The 18,730-nt window shown below is 56.6% G+C and overlaps 1 protein-coding gene across 1 annotated transcript; it reads left to right on the forward strand.

The window, feature by feature from the left end:
* The first annotated feature begins 6,555 nt into the window (after nt 1–6,555).
* BNIP3 (BCL2 interacting protein 3) lies at nt 6,556–17,848 on the forward strand. The gene is made up of 6 exons (XM_043475070.1): nt 6,556–6,762; nt 13,452–13,602; nt 13,786–13,870; nt 15,311–15,420; nt 15,486–15,638; nt 16,787–17,848. The coding sequence occupies exons 1-6, from the start codon at nt 6,717–6,719 to the stop codon at nt 16,830–16,832; spliced, it is 591 nt and encodes a 196-aa protein (XP_043331005.1). The 5' UTR covers nt 6,556–6,716; the 3' UTR covers nt 16,833–17,848.
* Nucleotides 17,849–18,730: the final 882 nt, after the last annotated feature.

Below are 18,730 nucleotides of genomic sequence, written 5' to 3' on the forward strand. Positions count from 1 at the left end.
GTCTTCTCCAACACCACAGTTCAAAAGCATCAACTCTTCGTGCTCAGCTTTCTTTATGGTCCAGCTCTCACATCTATACATGACTTCTGGAAAAACCATAGCTTTGAGTAGATGTACCTTTGTCAGCAAAGTAATGTCTCTGCTTTTTAATATGCTATCTAGGTCCCTCATAGCTTTTCTTCCAAGGAGCAAGCATCGTTTAATTTCATGGCTGCAGTCACCATCTGCGGTGCTTTTGGAGCCCAAAAAAAGAAAGTCTGTCACTGTTTCCATTGTTTCCCCATCTATTTGCCATGAAGTGATGAGACTGGATGCCATTGTCTTAGTTTTTTGAATGTTGAGTTTTAAGCCAGCTTTTTCACTCTCCTCTTCCAATTTCTTCAAGAGGCTCTTTAGTTCCTCTTCACTTTCTGCCATAAGGGTGGTGTCTTCTGCATGTCTGAGGTTGTTGATTTTTATTTAGGTTTTCTCTTTAGGTCTTTTTAAAAATAATAAAGTATCTATTTCTGATTCCATAAACTTTAGACAGCACCTTCTGGTGTCCACTCCCTTAGAAGGAAAGCAGAGCCTCAGCGCTTCTCGTTGCCCTTCTCCCAGCCCCTAGTCTGCCACGCGTGTCAGGGCGCCTGGCTCGGGAGGCCTGCCCTGCCCACCTCCTCCTCTCTCCTGCACCGAGGCCAGCTTGAGAAGGGCTTTTGTTAACACCCTGTTCTCAAGCTGGGGTGCGGCTGAGTACGTGTGAAGACTTATCAAGGAGGGAGAGGCAGATAGTTTGAAGGAAATCAATTTCTTTCCAAAAATTGATCTGCCTTTGAACGGTTTCTGCCCACACCCTTTGACCATCATCTCTTCCCACTTCAGTCCATTAGATGCTGTGGGGTTTTGCCCTGAGCTGTGCAAACTTTCAGGAGCTCCTGAGGGACAATTTGAAATGTGTTCCTTTTTGCTGACAATGTGAATGTTTGCAGGAACTGATGACTCCTTCAGCAAGTCAGAGAAATTCTAATTCTTTAAGTTTCAACAGACTTGAAGAGAGCTCAATTTCTCTCCAGTTTAGCATAGTTTTTTGGCGAAAGATCAACATATGACCTTTGGTATATAACTCACAGTGTTCAGAGAATTGAGCGTCAGGACTATTAACACACACACAAGCCCACAGTGCTTTCTGTTCTCATTTGTTTATTTATGTGACCAAGGCTTCTCAGGATTTACAGCTGTAAAAAGGAAAACTCTAAATTGAATGCGGCTATACCTGTCTCATTCTTAATAATTACTTACCAAGATTTCAGATTTGTTATTATGTTGAACTGTGAAATGCTGACCATCAGAATGACAAGCTTATCAAAAAGAAATTTTTAAAGAGCCTTAGGGTCCTAAGAACTTTTTTTTATTACATTTAAATGTAGGTTCATGGTCATCTGGCAGAAAAATGATAGGGTGATAAATGAAAGACTTTCAAAAGTAAAAAGGTATTCTGTGTGTGCCCAGCGGTGTCCAGCTTTTTTTGACCCCCTGGACTGTGGCCCTACAGACTCCGCTGTTCATGAGATTTCCCAGGCAAGAATACTGGACTGGGTTGCCATTCCTTCTCCAAAGGATCTTCCCAACCCGGGGATCAAACCCACACTTTCTGCCTTGGCAGGAGGGTTCTTTACCACAGAGCCAAAAGGGAAGCACTGAAAAGATTACATTATGATAAATTTTTAAGGAGAAAGTGAAATTGATATAAAAGTTGAAGAAGAAAATAAAAGATATAAAATTTTCTGTTAAAGAAGGATAATTACCAGTGCATATTTATGATGAGAAAATCAAATTGTTTTGGTAGTTAGTAGCCACTGTATACCTGAAAAGTGTGATGAGTAACTTCCCTAGTAGTCCAGTGGCTAAGACTCTGCACTCCCAATGCAGAGGGCCCTGGTTCAAGCCCTGATGAGGGAACTGGATCCCATGTGCCATAACTAAGAGTTCGCATGCTGCAAATAAAGCTCTTTCATGCTCCAACCAAGACCCAGTGCAGCCAAATAAATATTTTTCAAAAAGTGTTAGAACTTGACCTGCCTCTTGAGAAACCTGTAGGCAGGTCAGGAAGCAACAGTTAGAATTCAGCATGGAACAACAAACTGATTCCAAATAGGGAAAGGAGTATCTCAAGGCTGTATATTGTCACCCTGCTTATTTAACTTATATGCAGAGTACATCATGAGAAATACTGGGCTGGAGGAAGCACAAACTGGAATCAAGATTGCCAGGAGAAATATCAGTAAACTCAGATATGCAGATGACACCACCCTTATGGCAGAAAGCGAAGAACTAAAGAGCCTCTTGATGAAAGTGAAAGAGGAGAATGAAAAAGCTCGCTTAAAGCTCAACATTCAGAAAACTAAGATCATGGCATCTGGTCCCATCACCTCATGGGAAATAGATGGGGAAACAGTGGAAACAGTGACAGACTTTATTTTTTGGGGCTACAAAATCACTGCAGATGGTGACTGCAGCTATGAAATTAAAAGATGCTTCTTCCTTGGAAGCAAAGTCATGACCAACCTAGACAGCATATTAAAAAGCAGAGACATTACTTTGTCAACAAAGGTCTATCTAGTCAAAGCTATGGTTTTTCCATAGTCATGTATGGATGGATGTGAGAGTTGGACTATAAAGAAAGCTGACTGCCGAAGAACTGATGCTTTTGAACTGTGGTGTTGAAGACTCTTGAGAGTCCCTTGGACTGCAAGGAGATCCAACCAGTCCACCCTAAAGGAGATCAGTCCTGAATATTCACTGGAAGGACTGATGCTGAAGCTGAAACTCCAATACTTTGGCCACGTGATGTGAAGAATTGACTCATTGGAAAAGACCCTGATGCTGGCAAAGACTGAAGGCAGGAGGAGAAGGGGATGACAGAGGAAGAGATGGTTGGATGGCATAAGTGGCTCAATGGACGTAAGTTTGAGTAAGCTCCGGGACCTGGTGATGGACAGGGAGGCCTCTTGTGCTGTAGTCCATGGGGTTGCAAAGAGTTGGACACGACTGAGTGACTGGACTGAACTGACAAAAGTTTGATTAAAAATATAGTATGTCAGAAATAACATCCTTCACAAGCATTTACATTTATAATGCAAAACTTAAGACGTCTACTTGAAGTATGGAAGGAAAAATTTTTCAAAGTTTTTCAGCGACTATAGGAGCAAAAAGTTTGATGAGCACTGCCTCAAAAGCCACACTGCTTTTTCAGGGCAGGGAAGTGAGAGCAGGACAGGGAAAACATCTTCAGTCACTGAGTTTGCTTTTCCATTCCCCACTTCTGTTTTTCTTGAACCACCAACTCTGACTTGGGGCTCCTTGGGCTTCCGCAGGGCAGACTGGGCTGTGATGTGTTTAGGCAATTCAGTTGTGTCGAACTCTTTGTGACCCCATGGACTGTAGTCCGCCAGGCTCCTCTGTCCATGGGATTCTCCAGGCAAAAATACTGGAGTGGGTTGCCAGGCCCTCCTCCAGCGATCTTCCAGACCCAGGGATGGAACCCACCTCTCTTAAGCCTGGAATGGCAGGCAGGTTCATCGCCACCCAGGAAACTACCCCACCCCTAACTTTAACCTTTGGAAAGGCAGGCTACTTTACAGGGATGCTGTTAATCTCTAGGCCTCAGGCCTCTCCCTCCCTCTCTCACGGCAGCCTCCGAGTGATAGAACTTGGTGGGAGTTGTGGAGGGCGCCATAAGAGGAGGGAAAATCAGGTGCAATAAGAAAGATTTTCCTTTGAACACTTCCAGGTAATTGCCTCTAAAGACTTCAGAGGACTTAGAAAATCTGTAGATTTCAGTGAGCTTATCAGGTTGCAACAATACACACAAATCCAGTATATTTCTATATCAGAGGCTTCCTTGGTGGCTCAGTCAGTGAAGAATTGACCCGCAGTGCGGGAGACCTGGGTTCGATCCCTGGGTCGGGAAGATCCCCTGGAGGAGGGCCTGCAACCCACTTTGCCAGTACTCTTGCCTGGAGAATCCCATGGACAGAGGAGCGTGGCGGGCTGCAGTCCATGGGGTCACAGAGTCGGACATGACTGCGGGACTAAGCACGTATCAGTGAGCAACCAAACGGAATAGAACAATGGTGATCACAACGTTATAAAAGCATGGCTAGGGGTACAGCCAAAGAATGCTCAAACTACCGCACAATTGCCCTCATCTCACACAGCTGTAAAGTGATGCTTAAAATTCTCCAAGCCAGGCTTCAGCAATACGTGAACCGTTAACTTCCAGATGTTCAAGCTGGTTTTAGAAAAGGCAGAGGAACCAGAGAACAAATTGCCAACATCTGCTGTATCATCAAAAAATCAAGAGAGTTCCAGAAAAACATCTATTTCTGTTTTATTGACTATGCCAAAGCCTTTGACTGTGTGGATCACAATAAACTGGGGAAAACTCTGAAACAGATGGAAATACCAGACCACGTGACCTGCCTCTTGAGAAACCTGTATGCAGGTCAGGAAGCAACAGTTAGAACTGGACATCGAACAACAGACTGGTTCCAAATAGGAAAAGGAGTACATCAAGGCTGTATATTGTCACCCTGCTTATTTAACTTATATGCAGAGTACATGATGAGAAACGCTGGGCTGGAAGAAGCACAAGCTGGAATCAAGACTGCCAGGAGAAATATCAATAACCTCAGATATGCTGATGACACCACCCTTATGGCAGAAAGTGAAGAAGAACTAAAGAGCCTCTTGATGAAAGTGAAAGAGGAGAGTGAAAAAGTTGGCTTAAAGCTCAACATTCAGAAAACTAAGATCATGGCATCCGGTCCCATCACTTCATGGCAAATAGATGGGGAAACAGTAAACAGTGGCTGACTTTATTTTTCTGGCTCCAAAATCACTGCAGATGGTGATTGCAGCCATGAAACTAAAAGACCCTCGCTCCTTGGAAGAAAAGTTATGACCAACCTAGATAGCATATTAAAAAGCAGAGACATTACTTTGTCAACAAAGGTCCGTCTAGTCAAAGTTATGGTTTTTCCAGTAGTCATGTATGGATGTGAGAGTTCGACTATAAAGAAATTTGAGTGCAGAAGAATTGATGCTTTTGAACTGTGGTGTTGGAGAAGACTCTTGAGAGTCTCTTGGACTGTAAGGAGATCCAACCAGTCCATCCTAAAGGAAATCAGTCCAGGATGTTTATTGGAAGGACTGATGCTGAAGCTGAAACTCCAATATTTTGGCCACCTGATGGGAAGGGCTGATTCATTGGAAAAGATCCTGATGCTGGGAAAGATTGAGGGCAGGAGGAGAAGGGGACGACAGAGGATGAGATGGTTGGATGGCATCACCTACTCGATGGAAATGGGTTTGGGTGGACTCCGGGAGTTGGTGATGGACAGGGAGGCCTGGCGTGCTGGGGTTCATGGGGTCCCAAAGAGTTGGACACGAGTGAGGAACTGAACTGAACTGAGGGATAAATCTGAAAAAAGATAAGCAAGCCCTGTAAACTCAAGAAGGCTTGAGTCAGGAAACAGAAGGTGTTCAGGGACTGAAAGGTTCCATAGGAGCAGCTTTCGAGGGCAGGCAGCTCCCTGGGGGGAGGACCAGGCGCTGGGAGGGGCGCTGCGGGGGAGGTGGGGGGAGCCGGAGGTCCGGGGGGCGCCTTTTTAATTTGTCCTCTGCGGGGTGCTGCTTGCTGCCACCCAGGCCGTCCCCTCTTGCAGAGCGCAGCGTTGGGACAGGGTTTGGTGAATGCACGGTGAGCTGGTAGGATCGAGGGTCCAGGGGAAAGAAGGCCGGCGCTTCTCCATCCGGACAGAGGGCCGGGAAGACCAACGGTCCTTAGGAGTGGCATCGCCCAGAAAGGCGACCCCAAGAGAGAGCGTGGGCCCACGTTTGCACAGACCCAGGGCGGGCCCTCGGAGGCGGGGCTGGGGGCTGTGATTGGTCACGTCTGGCTTCCTCTGGCCGGTCCTGAGGGGGCGGCGGGGGCAGGGACTGGGGGCGGTCGGTCGTCCATCAAGTTCCCGCCGCCCGTCACTGGGGCCGAGGGGTGTCCGCCGCAGAGACCGTCCTACTGGCAGCCGGCCTAACGGACGGCGGGTGGTCACCGCAGCTGAGGGCCGGGCCTTCCCAGCCCCGCGTCTGAGGGGCGCGGGGCGCGGGCCACAGGTACCGGCCTGGCTCCACGGGCAGGTTTACAGTCAGCCTGCCGGCCCCTCCGCGGCAACCAGGCCTCAGGCTGCATCGCCGGGCCGAGCCGCCCCGCCAGGCCCCGCCCGCCGGCCGCCTCAGCTTCCAGGCGGCTCCCGCACGTCCCGCGCGTACCTGCCGCACTCCCGCGCTGGGCGCCGCCTGCGCACGCGCGGACCCCGTCCTCCGCGCCCCGGTTGCGCACGCGCGGTCCGCTCCTCAGGCGCCCCCGCCCCGCTCTGCCCCCGCCTTGCGCACGCGCGATCCGCTCCTCAGGAGGCCCCCGTACCGCCCCGCCCCCGCCTCGCGCACGCGTCGCACGCGCCGCACGCGCCCCGCGCCTCGCGCACGCGCAGGCCCCGCCCCGCGGCCAATGGGCGGTGCCGCCGCTTATCTGCTTGTGCGTCGGCCGTCGGCGTCAGTCAGTCGGGGCCGCGGGCCGACGACGCTTAGTCCGCTGCTCGCGGTGCTCCGGCCCCTGCGCTCCCTTGGCGCGCCCGCAGACCCCGACCCGCCGGCCGCGGCGCCCTCGCCCCGCCACCATGTCGCAGAGCGAGAGCCCCGGGCTGCAGGAGGAGAGCCTGCACGGTGAGCGGGGGCCGGGCCCGGGCCGGGGGCGTTCGGCGAGGGGCCCGCGGCGAGGGGGCGGCCTGCGGAGAGGACCCCCGGGCGGCCGGGGCGCGGGTCTCCGCGTCGGGGCGGCCGGAGCCCGCGGGTGCCTGGTCTTCCGAGGCGCAGCCCGGTGCTGGTGCCGGTGCCGGTACCGGCCCGGGGAGACTGGGGAGGACACGGTCTGGGACTCGGGGCAGGGCGGCCTGAGGGGAAGCGTTGGGGGTCCCTGCGGCCGCGCCCTTCTTCACGATCGCTCGTGCGGGGTCGCGGGTTGGCCTGCCGGGGGACACCGGGCAGCTGGCCGAACTGCCGCCCCGCGAGCGGACACCCGCCCCCGGAACCGGACAGGGGCGGCCTGGACCCCCGCTCCGGCCGCGGCTGGAGGAGGGGCCGAGCGCCGACCTTTATTCTCTGAAGCAAGAGTTCAGTGGGCCGCGGGAGCGCGTAAATAAGGTTTGGAGAGGACCGTGGACACCGTAGAGAATTTTAAAGGTTCATTAAAATTTAAAAATCTTCACAGTGCCTGAATTTGAGCCACTAATTTTCTTTATTTGTTAAAACAGCATTTTTACTCGGCAAGACTTGGCCAAATTCGTCGTATATTGTGAAACCGCAATCACAGCCTAAAAGTCCTATAATCTTTTCTTAAATTTCGACATGGGCTATTTTCTTTGAGACAGATTAAGGGACTGAATCTTTGCCTTAAAAAAGATCTAAAGAGCGTTTGATGAACCGCCTTTAAGTCAGTCCTGTAGGCAGACAGCTCTGCCCCTACCGAAGTGTGTTCCCTTAGTGGTCACGTTGGACCGAAGAGTCCGCAGTGTCCAGAGCGGCTTCATCGCCAGTCCTTGGTTGGCAGACCCAACTGCTGAGTCATTGGCAACGCAGAGTGCCAGCTCATGGGTTAAAAGATTTGCTCCTCTGTTTTGTGTATTCTATAAAAAGACCGTTACACGGTGAGTGGAAACCTTCGAGGAGTCTTTGGGCCGCGGTCGGGGTACGTGCAGCCGGGCACTCGCGCCTCTGGCCAGTGTGGGAGGGGTCACGTGGGCAGGGCCACCCTGGGAAACCGAATCCGGGCGGGATTGGTGGCTGGGCGGACACTTGTCCTGGGCTCGGTTTTGATTTGATTACCTCTTGTTTACCTCGGAAAGAACTGGGCACAGTTGGTCGCTGAGCCTGAAGACAAAGGCTAAGGCTCTCCCCTCTGCTTGTCTCCTCTGGCCAGATGCTTTCCCTGAGTCTTGCTGCCTCTGCTCCTGGTCCGTTCTAGTTAAAGCTGTTGAAGGGCAGCAAGATGTCCTCCACGCCTTTCCTGTCTCAGATAAACAAGCCCTAACATGCAGGGGGGAAGGTGAAGTTTTGTAGTATTATCTTGCAGCATCGTGGGAGGGGGTGCGAGACTTAACTTCCCAGAGGTGCGCCCCCCCCCCACCCCGCCACCCTGCCTGCTCTGCTGAGTGGGGATCAGTGCCATCAGCTGGCACTGGCTTACCCTGGGATGGCCCCCACCTCTTCACCTGCTGGTTTGTCTGCAGCCAGTCAGAGGCTTGTGTTGTCACAGGCCCCCACCGTGGACGAAGGTGCGGTGTATGAAGAGGCACAGGACGTGCAGGTCTCCTGTCCTGCCCTTTGAGAGGGAAGGGGTTTCCGGCATCAGGGTCCTGGCCCGCCTGTGCTTTGCAGCTGGTTGCAGTGAGGCCGAGAGGGGAGGCGAGGCACGCGGCAGGCAGGTGACGGCAGCTGGGGCTCTTCGGGCTCCCCACTGAGTGCTGGGCTCCTCGGGCTTCGGTGACAGAAGGCCTCAGACAGGCAGACGGAAGTGGGGTCTACCGGGACCTGTTCAGACACAGGAACCTCAGTGACCCGCCTGCCTCACTCTGTGTTTGAAATCACTTGTTGATCAAGCCTCTCATTCTGTCCCACCTCACTCAAGAAGCTTTTAGAAATGGGACTTCTTAAGGCCCATCTCTGGGGAAGAAGCCTTCTGACGGGGGTGGGCCTTGCCTCCAGGCAGAGCACCTGCGCTGCGCTCAGGATTCCACCTGTCCCAGAGATCCCAGGACATTGGCCCTGGCGTCTTGTAGGTCATTCCCCTGTAGTTTTTAACCCTGGCTGCCCACCGTCACCATTGTGATTTCTTCAGAGTAAAGGTACCAGGGTTCTGTTCTAGCATTCCAAGTCAGGATTTTCCACTGGTGGGTGAGACTGCTGGAGAACAGGGGAGGCACCAAAGGGGGTCCTCCATAGCCAGGTTGCAACCTGTTGTCCCCGACTGGGGTGTGGGGTGCTCTGCCGGGGGTGCTGGAGAGGGATGTTGGCCTGGGGCCAGGAGTGGCGAGTCTCACAGTGCAGGCAGGGACTGTGAGAAACCCTGTGCAGAATACTCAGGATGGAATGTGTGGGTGCTGTGTTGAGGTTATTTGATAGGGTAAGGCTCCACAGGTTAAGAAAGACAATTGCCATTATCTGTTTTTCAGGCTAGGGTAAACTGGAAGCTTTAGTCAACCACCCAGCTCACCGAGCAGTGGCTCCGGGAACTGTTTTAACACTCTACCTGTGATCACAGCTTGTGCCCAGTTACTAGCAGTTGAGGTCAGCTGAATTAATGGCTTTTGTGGCCCAGCCAGTAAGTGGTTGTGTCTGGGTCATTCCAGTGGCCTCTCCAGAGCCTGAAGACGGGACAGCATTGTTGGTACAGATCTTTTTGGGGCCCACAAATCATCTCATTCAAGATGTGGTCTTTCCTTCCTTTGGGACCAAGTATCCTGGGGGTCACAGGAGGTTTTTTTAAACAAAAGTAAGAAATGGCTTATAGTATAGGCTTGTCCTTCTCTTCTGCAATGATGGGGTATTGGCCTAGGCTCTCCGCCCATCTCATCTGCCCAGCCCACCTGCCCTGTGTCTTGTTAGTGTGAATTACGGGTCAGGGTGGCCAGTGGCCTGAGTCAGGGCGGCCAGTGGCCTGAGTCAGGGCGAGACTCGCCGGGATCAGCACCGCCACCCCTCTTCCTGTGGCCCGATTATCTCACAGGCTGTGTGGGGTTCTGAGGAAGTGATCTGAGGTTGGAAAGCAGCTCGAGGGCTTCGCTGGTGGCTCAGCGGTGAAGGACCCGCCTATAGCACAGGGGACATGGCAGGTTTGATCCCTGGGTCGGGAAGATCCCAGGAGAAGGAAACGGCAACCCACTCCAGTACTCTTGCCTGGAGAATCCCATGGACAGAGGAGCCTGGCTATAGTCCATGGGGTCGCAAAGAGTGGGACACGACCTAGTGACTAAATAACAACAAAGCAACCTGAAACCCCTCTTTCTTGCTTAGAAAGGTGAGTGATCTTAACTGCAGGTGAAAGAAGATTAATGGCCCCTTGTCCTCATTTTCCAGGGAGCTGCTCCCCTGGGCAGTGGCTGCAGGTTAATCATAAACTCTGGTCCGTTAGTGAATCACAGCCTCTGAGCTGGCCCCAGAGCTCCTCTGTAGACAGCCCGGATAGAGGTCTTTCTAAAGGATGCCCAACACTTTCAGTGAGATGGTTCCGTAAAACATGCTTATCTCCGTGGAGTCTGGAGTGGAATCTAAACATACACCTGAAGCTAATCGTGGTGTTATTTTTTAAAGAACATTCTGTCTGCAGCTGTGCTGGGTCTTGTTGCCGCGCTTGGGTTCTCTCTAGCTGCGGCGTGCAGGGCTCCTCTTCGCTGTGGTGTGTGGACTCTTCCCTGAGGTGTCTTCTTCTGTGGACCGTGGACCCTCGGCCTCCAGGGCTTCAGGAGTGCGGCTCCCGGGCTCTGGCGCACAGGCTTGGTAGTTCAGGCCTGTGGGCTTAGTTGCTCTGCGGGCATGTGGGACCTTCCTGGGATTGAACCTGTGTCCCTTGCATTGCAGAGGGGATTCTTAACGACTGGGCCACCAGGGAAGCCCTGAGACTGACAGTGTTATATGTCCATTATATTTTAATTTGAAAAATATATTTAATCTTTGTCCCTGGTTCCAGATCCAGAGCTCAGGTCTAAGAACCTTTGGACTTTCTTGAGATCTTTGAAAACACTTGAGTCGGTGCTAGTGAGGGGACTCCTGAGGCCCTCGGTAGCCTCAGGGTGGGGTGGGGATGGCCGGAAGCTCAGCACTTGCCCTCCCCAAGCCCGCCTAGGGAGGGAGGGGCGCTGAGGTGGGGTTACGGGATGTATCGGGAGAGGGCGGGGAACCAGCCTCGCCCACCTCTGCCTGCATACCTGCCCTTCTGAGAGGGCGTTCGTGTAAGCACAGTACTGTTCTGACTTCTGTGACCTGTCCCAGGGAATTGTTGAAGAGGGAGGGTTGTAGGAACCCCTGAATTCTTGGTCTGTCAGGCATTTGAGGTGGCCACTGTGGGGACAGTCTTGTGGGACTGAGATCTTTAACTTGTGGGATCTGAAGCTACTACAGGTAGTGTCAAAACCAAATTGCTGGGCGGCCAGTTGGTGCTGGAAAACTGGTTATTGATATAAAAGCCCCCCCACCACCCAAATTTCATGTCAGAGGTGGCGTCAGATGCCATACGTAAAGGTGGTCTGGGCAGCCGGGCCCCGAACCGGGCCCCACAGAGCCCAGGAGAGGGGTCCGGGCCTGGGCTCTGGCCCCGTTGCGCGGTGAGCGCGGGCTGGCTGTGTCCACTCGCCCCGGGGAGGAGGGGGCTGTGGAGGCGTCCACACGGAGCCGCTCTGTGAGCTTCAGGGCTTTCCTCCCCCGGGATCGCCACCGCCTCCAAGCTGGGCTGTCGCCCGAGTGACGCGGCGTCCTCGTCGCTGCTGACCTGCGGAGGCTGGGGCGGGCAGTGCCCAGGACGCCCCGGGCCTGCTGTGGGCCAGGCCGGTGTGAGGAAGCTGGAGAGGCTGAAGAGAAGACAGTGCATTCGGTTGGAAACTGGTGATTGGTTGGCGGCTCCGTGGGAGGGTGCCTGCGATGGACGTTTACATTTTACTCCTGGGATTTGCCTTTTTGATGACCTGTTTGCAGCAGGCCGCTGTCTGGGCAGGCAGGACTCTTGAGGAGGGGGTGAGGCGGGGGTCTGGGCTGGGTCCGGGTGTCAGGGGGTGCAGAGCAGCGCTGAGGTGGGCCCCTGGAGGGCTGGGGTTTGCCGCCGGCCTGGGCACTCCCATTCTGCACCCACCGGGGAGGCTGGCCCGTGACCCGCCGTGGACGGTCCTGGGCCCAGAGGAGACCTGTGTGAGCGGCTGACTCGGGAGAGGCCGGGGCGGGGACGGCAGTGTTATCCGTGGACAGGGCAGCGGACGGCCGTGTGGAGTAAGCTCACCGTGTTGGGGGCCAGGTCCCGGAGGGAGGCAGGGCAGTGGACCTTCGTGGCCTCAGATCTGACGGAATTAAAAGCAGAACTTGCCGTCCTCTCACCTGAAGACCGGGATGGAAGGGCAGTCTCCACGGTCACCAGCATTCCTGGAGCGAAGGACGGCTCGTGCCAGCTGTCCCGGTGGTCTGGCGCTCAGGGTGGATTCAGTCCTGCAAGCCCTCCTGTGTGGCCGGAAGAAGGAAAGGCACATGTCCTGAACATTGAGCTACATAGAGAAAGATGCTCAGCAGAAGAGAGGAGCAGGTTTCAACAGCTGATTCGGAAAAGAAGCTCTCCCCACGGCCCGCAAGCCTGTGGGAAAATGTCCAGCCCCTGAGGGGGCAGCAGCGCTGAATGAGCCGGACGACCCGCCCCCCACCCGCCAGCACCTCCGACCTGACCCCTGCTCGCCCGCGGTGATGACCCACCCCCCACCCCGCTTGCCCGCGGGGGCTGCGTGTCAGTACTGGTCCCCAGGCTGATGCGCGGAGGTCGGTTCTCCTGCCCGGGGCTGTGGTGGTCCCCGACTGGATGCACAGCAGGGCTCCCCGCCCCACACCCAGCGCCTCGCGTGGTTCAGACGTGAGAGCCTGTGGCCGCCGGCCACGCAGCTGAGCGCGGAGAAGTGGGCAGCGGCGCCCTGTGGGGCCACGGGGCTGGGCCTCCGGTCCACACCGCAGGCGGACCTTCTTACCTCCGGAGCTCTCTAGTGTCCACCCCTGTCCTCCCGTGGACTCGCCACGCTGCTCTCCTCCTGAGTTCACCCCCACGTCAGCCTCCACAGCACCCAGCCGGGAGCAGCGGCGGCGCCGGGACCAGTGACCCCTCCCCTCACAGGGGCCCGGAGGGGCTCGGCCCGGTGACCGGGGCAGTGGAGGGCCTGCCAGCTCAGCTGCCGTTGCCCCGGTGAATTTACCAACTCAGCTCTGCGGCGGACTGGGGCACAAAGCTAAGCCTTGCTAATCGGTCACCCATCTGTGGGGCCTCAGGGTCAGAACGTGAGGCTGGAATGTGGACATTAAACCTTTCCTTAATTTCTAAGTCCCCAAGGCGCTGGTTGAGCCCTTTTTCTTCTGAGAGCTGAGTGTGGGGCAGAGTCCTGGCACTGGCCTCTGCTGACGGAGCAGATGGTCTGGGGGCGGCTCCCGAGGGTCCCTGCGGAGGCTCACTGTGCACAGGGCCCAAGCCGGGCCTGGGGGCGCTACGGCCGGATTCCCGGCGGAGGGGCCCTGGCGGTCTCCGGCATGTCTCGAAACAGACGGGGTGAGCTGGATATCTTAGTGCCAGACTCTGGGATGGGCGGAAAATTGCAACCCTGTCCTTCCCTCGTCCCTGGCAGGCTCCTGGGTAGAGTTACACTTCGGCAGTAACGGGAGTGGGAGCAGTGTTCCCGACTCCGTTTCTATTTATAACGGCGACCTGGAGAGAATCCTGCTGGACGCACAGCGCGAATCCGGGCGCAGCAGCTCCAAGAGCTCTCACTGCGACAGGTGGGCGCGCGCGCGGCCCGGCGGGGGCCGGCGGGGGCCGGCGGGCGGCGGGGGAGCCCGCTGTGACTCTGCGGCCCTGGCCCCCCCAGGGCTGGTGGGAGCGCTTCCTCTCCCTGGGGCACCGTCCCGTGTGGGGGTCTGTGTGTCTTGATGGAAAGGTGACCGTGTGCTGTTTCCCCCAAGCCCGCCCCGCTCACAGACCCCCCAGGACACTAACAGAGCTTCTGAGACAGACACGCACAGCCTCGGAGAGAAGAACAGCTCCCAGGTAAGGTGTGCACGGCCTGCCTTCACGATCTGTCGGTACAGGCTGCTGGGTGACCTGGCCCGAAGCAGACTTCTGGTTCCTCAGACTTTCTCTCAGCAGAGTGGGGGGTGGGGGCATCTCCAGCACCTCACAGAATGGACTGGAGGCGGCGGGGCCCAGTTTGGTTCAGGGTGTGTGGCCAGGGCCCCCTCGGCCCCACACGCCCTCCCGGGGGATGCGGGTGGGAGGTGGGAGCTGTGGGGGTCCGTGGGGGTCCGTGGGGTCTGGAGTCGCTGGAGGCCTGCCCAGGGCCTCCCCAATGGGATGGCGCTGCTGCTGTGCCTTCCTCGACGGCACTGGTTGCTTCAGGAAACCGTGCCTTGGGCTGCGGTGACCAGCGCTTGCGTGGTTTGGGTTAGGAGCTGACTAGGCTGGCTGAGGCTGCGCTGTTTTCTGACCTGCCTTTAATGGATCTCTGAGATTGGGGGGGGGGCCATAGCCCCTGCTGGGGGAAGTCCACGAGAGCAGGGTGGGCTGTGCCCCGAGCTGCCTCTCTGTAGCCCTGGGTCGGGCCCGTGCGGCCTTGCTAGGCCGTCTCCCTGCCTGCCGCCCCTTGTGATGCTCAGGGGTGTGTTGGGATCTAGGAACCTGGGGGGCCCTGCTTTCCTGGTGGCTCAGCTGGTAAAGGAGCCGCCTGCAATGCAGGAGACCCCGGTTCTACTCCTGGGTCGGGAAGATCCCCTGCAGGAGGGAAAGGCTCCCCACCCCCTGGCTCCCTGTGAGAGCTGTGGGGACCGAGCCTCCGGCCAGTGCCCCCTGGTCCCCCTGCTCCCTCCGGCCGCCCCCCAGGTTCTCCCTCCTCCGGGAGTCAGCAGCCCTTGCGCTCAGGCTCCTCTGGGGCGCTGCCCGCCGCTCGCGGATGCGCGGCTCCAGCCCGGCTTCCTGTGTCCGGGCAGCTGCCTGGTTTTGGTGCTGTGTTCTAGAGTGTTTCCATAATTTGCCCCCAAATTTAAAGAGGAATTCTATCATTAGGTAGAGAGTTTTTAAAATTCAAAGAAATGCAGCTTCTTACAGCTCTTCAGTTAGCGTGTTATCACTAACACGTGCATTTTTGAGAAGGCCGCTGAAGCCGGGGTACACATCGGGGTCTGGTCTCCTCTCCGCAGACGTGGGCGTATTTGCTCTCACGTTGCTCAGCGTGCCGTCTGCTTAGGCCCATCCCTGCTGGGGGCCTTTAGGGGGTTTCCGTTCTCTCCTTTTATAGCCAGAACCACAGCTGGCGTCTCTGTGGACGTCTGTCCCTGCTGGCCAGTGCCTCCCTGGGGCGGTGCCTGCAGCTCAGGGCCGCTGGAGTCCGGCGGGCCCTCCTTGGGGGTGTGGTGGGGCTGGGCCGTGGGCTCGGGTGGGCGGCGAGCTTCCTGGGGTGGAGGCAGCAGGTTCACCGACTTCATCTCCCCGCAGTCCGAGGAAGACTTCATGGAGAGGAGGAAAGAGGTCGAAAGCATCCTGAGGAAAAACTCAGACTGGATTTGGGATTGGTCCAGTCGGCCAGAGAACGTCCCCCCGGCCAAGTGAGTGTGCGTCCGGGGCCTCGGGGGCCGGGTGCCGGCGCCCGCTGACCGCCCTCTCCCCGCAGGGAGTTCCTGCTCTTCAAGCACCCGAAGCGCACGCCCACGCTCAGCATGCGCAACACTAGCGTCATGAAGAAGGGCGGCATCTTCTCCGCGGAGTTCCTCAAGGTCTTCCTGCCGTCACTGCTGCTGTCCCACCTGCTGGCCATCGGGCTGGGGTGAGTGGCGCTGCGCGGGGCCCCTGCCGGCCTCGGGCACAGGCGGGGGAGCGGGGCAGACCCCGGGGCGGTCCACACGTGGAGGGCCCTGGTTGGTGAGGTGCGGGTGCAGGGGCAGAGCAGCTCCTCCTCAGGGGCGGCTGCAGGCGGGAGTCCACCACTTTGGCCATGTGTGTGCCTGTCAGAGCTGCTCGGCAGTGAGACTAGCCAGGGCTCCTATCCTTGTTGACGTGGACACCTGAGCCCAGAGCCGCTCCCGGGGCTCACCCCGCCTCTGTCCAGGCGGGCGCGGCTCTCCCTGGTCCTGACGCGGGCAGATGGGCTTCTCCTGGGCAGCCTGCCGGGCTGCTGGATGTCAGGACAGGCTTCTGACGCGGGCTGGGGCCACCGAGCTCTGAGAAGCTGGCGGAGGAGGCGCCGGTCCTCCCTCCCCCACCTCCTGAGCCCCGGCCCACAGCCCTGCCTCCCGCCGCCCCGCCCCGGTTCCCCCTCTCAGCACAGCGCAGGCTCTGTCTCCACCTGTCCTTCTCAGAGTCGGGCTGTCAGGGTCCTGCAGGGAGCCTTGTCCAGAACCAGCAGGCAGGTCCTCCGGGGCCGGGCGGGGTTAGGCTTCAGCCTTCATCTCGGGATGGATTTCCGCAGGTGTGTCTGCCCCCTGACCTCCTGGGGGTCAGGATCCAGCCCTCTTGTCCAGTCTCCTCCGTTGCTCTGCGGAGACTCCCCCTGGGCTGCAGGCCCTTGGTGTCCTCCCCCCGCCCTCCTCCTGGGCGGCCCCCCGAGCCCCTGCGTTCCGGGCTCCCTGGCGCGCCCCTGCGCGGCAGTGGTTTTTGTGAGATGTGCGGAAAGACCCGGGGCCGTCAGCTGTCCTGCGGGCGACTGCCCGATCAGGTCAGAGAGTGGAGAGGGAGCCTCTCAGCTCAGGAGTCCTCCTGTGTGCTGAGTGTGTGCGCTGCACCGCGTTTGAGCACAAGTGGATTCTTCTGAATGGGGTGCTGAAGTGCGCGCTGGTAGGCGTGAAACACCAGTGTTCAGTGAGTGTCGACAGCCAGTCCCCTTCGCAGATGAGCCGGGCCAGTCCGCTGCTGTCTCGGCTGCGCACGCCCAGGGAGACAGGACGCCCTTTAACGACCGCCTCCTTTCTCTGCCAGGATCTACATCGGGAGGCGCCTGACCACATCCACCAGCACGTTCTGATGCAGGCTTCAGCCCGGCGTCCCCACGCTGCGAGGCCCGCGCCCCGCACAGGGCGCGGAAGCAGCTGTCGTCCTGGGCGGCCGCCCCGTGCGCCATTTCTTCTGTCAGCGCCGCCTTCCTAACTCTGAAACAGACACTAAACCTCGCTCTCCCGCAGCCACACTTACGGGATCGAGCGACAAGCATGTCATTGATTAATATCTACTGTAATAATTCGGTAGTAACCTTTCTTCCGATATTATAAATATCAAAGTATAATTTTAAAATATCTAGCTATGTTGTATGTAGTATTTTAACGAATTACCTGCAACCGTGATTGAATTAAACACTATTTTGAGAGAAGGAATACTACTGATACTAGAAGGACTACCTGAGGGGTTTACCTGAATAAACACGTGGCCTTACTCCCGCTGCAGACGGCCCTTAGCGCCGAGTGTCTGGTGGCTTTGGTAGGCGGCGTGCAGAATCCAGGCCGCAGCACGGCGGCGCCGAGTGGTCGGGCAGCACAACGCGGACCCCCGAGGCTGTCAGCACCACCGCGGGCAGCAGCCCCTGGCGGCGTGTGGGATCCAGGCTGCAGCAGGCCGGGCTGCGCTGAGCCGTCCCCGCCCCGGGCCGTCGGGCAGCACGGGCGGACCCCCGAGGCCGTCAGCTCCGCCCCGGGCAGCAGCCCGTGGACAAGCACTGTCCCTCGCGTCTCCGGATTGCTGACTTTAGTCTGTGTTCGGTTTCTGTGTGGTCTTAGTATCAGCTTCATTCTAAGCTATTGTCTATTTTAAAAGGCTGGAAATAGAGAAAAAATAAATCTTTGCCAAATCTCTGGTTATGGTATTAACATACGGTTTAAAGCCAAACGGCACACAAGCTTCTTGGTGAAGCCAGGTGTATCCCCACTGCCTGGGTGTTAAAGGATGCCCTTTCATACACTGTATCAATAAATGCTGTTGTATTTGCTTCACTTTTCCACACTAAATTCCAGTTGTGTTCAATAAATGTAACATTCTAATTTTTAAAAACTTGGTTTATATTTAAACGATGACCTTGGAGGTAGCTCGCAGGCCTTCCATCTGGAGGCGAGGCGTCAGCTTCTGTACATGATTGGTCCTGAAGAGGCGAAGCCTGCGTTGCGCTGACCCGCCCTGGCCAGGGGCGTGTCCCACCGCGATGGGCGTGGTTGAGGCTGCGTTCGGGGCCTCCTGGAGGCCAGGGGTCCCCAGGCCAGCGCACTTGGAGAGCACCGGTGAGTCGGGCCGTGACGGTAGGCGGCTTCGTGCAGCCAGGCCTCGAGGACGTGCCCAGGGCTGGGGAGTTGTAAGCTCTTGAGGGTATCCTCCCTCTAGTCTCTGGAACACCAGTTTTAATTCAGGACTGATTGCACCAACTTCCTTTTGGTTTCGTTTTTTAAAACCTTGGTTCTCTCGTTTTCTGGCGGGGTTATTTTTCTGTTCCTATCACCCCCACCCCCCCAGGTTGCGTATCCTTTCTCCCAGCTGCCCGCTGACTGATGCTGTCGCGGGCACAGCTGGGCTGCCAGGCTCCCTGAAGCTTCTCTCCCATCACTGATGTTAAGTGGATGTCTGATCCAATTAAGGTGTGGGACTGTGTGTGTGAGCGTTTTCACTTTTTGGGGCAAGAGGACAGCATGGTGACAGCTTCCATACCCCATCCTGTTAACGCAGATCACACTGTCATCCATTTTACTGACTGAATAGCAAGTTCACACAGCCTCATGTTCAAGCCTGTGCTCGGCTGTTTCCTGACTAGACTCTTGCCGGCCGCGCCTGCAGACTGTGGGGTCACGCTGGGGGAGGAGGCAGGGAGGGCCCCCTGGTGGGAAGCGGGCAGCACCTTCAGCGATGTGTCTGGGCCACTTCTGGTTTAGCACTTGACAATGCGTG

Source organism: Cervus canadensis, chromosome 8 (genome assembly GCF_019320065.1).
Source record: "Cervus canadensis isolate Bull #8, Minnesota chromosome 8, ASM1932006v1, whole genome shotgun sequence".
Classification (NCBI taxonomy): Eukaryota; Metazoa; Chordata; class Mammalia; order Artiodactyla; family Cervidae; genus Cervus; species Cervus canadensis.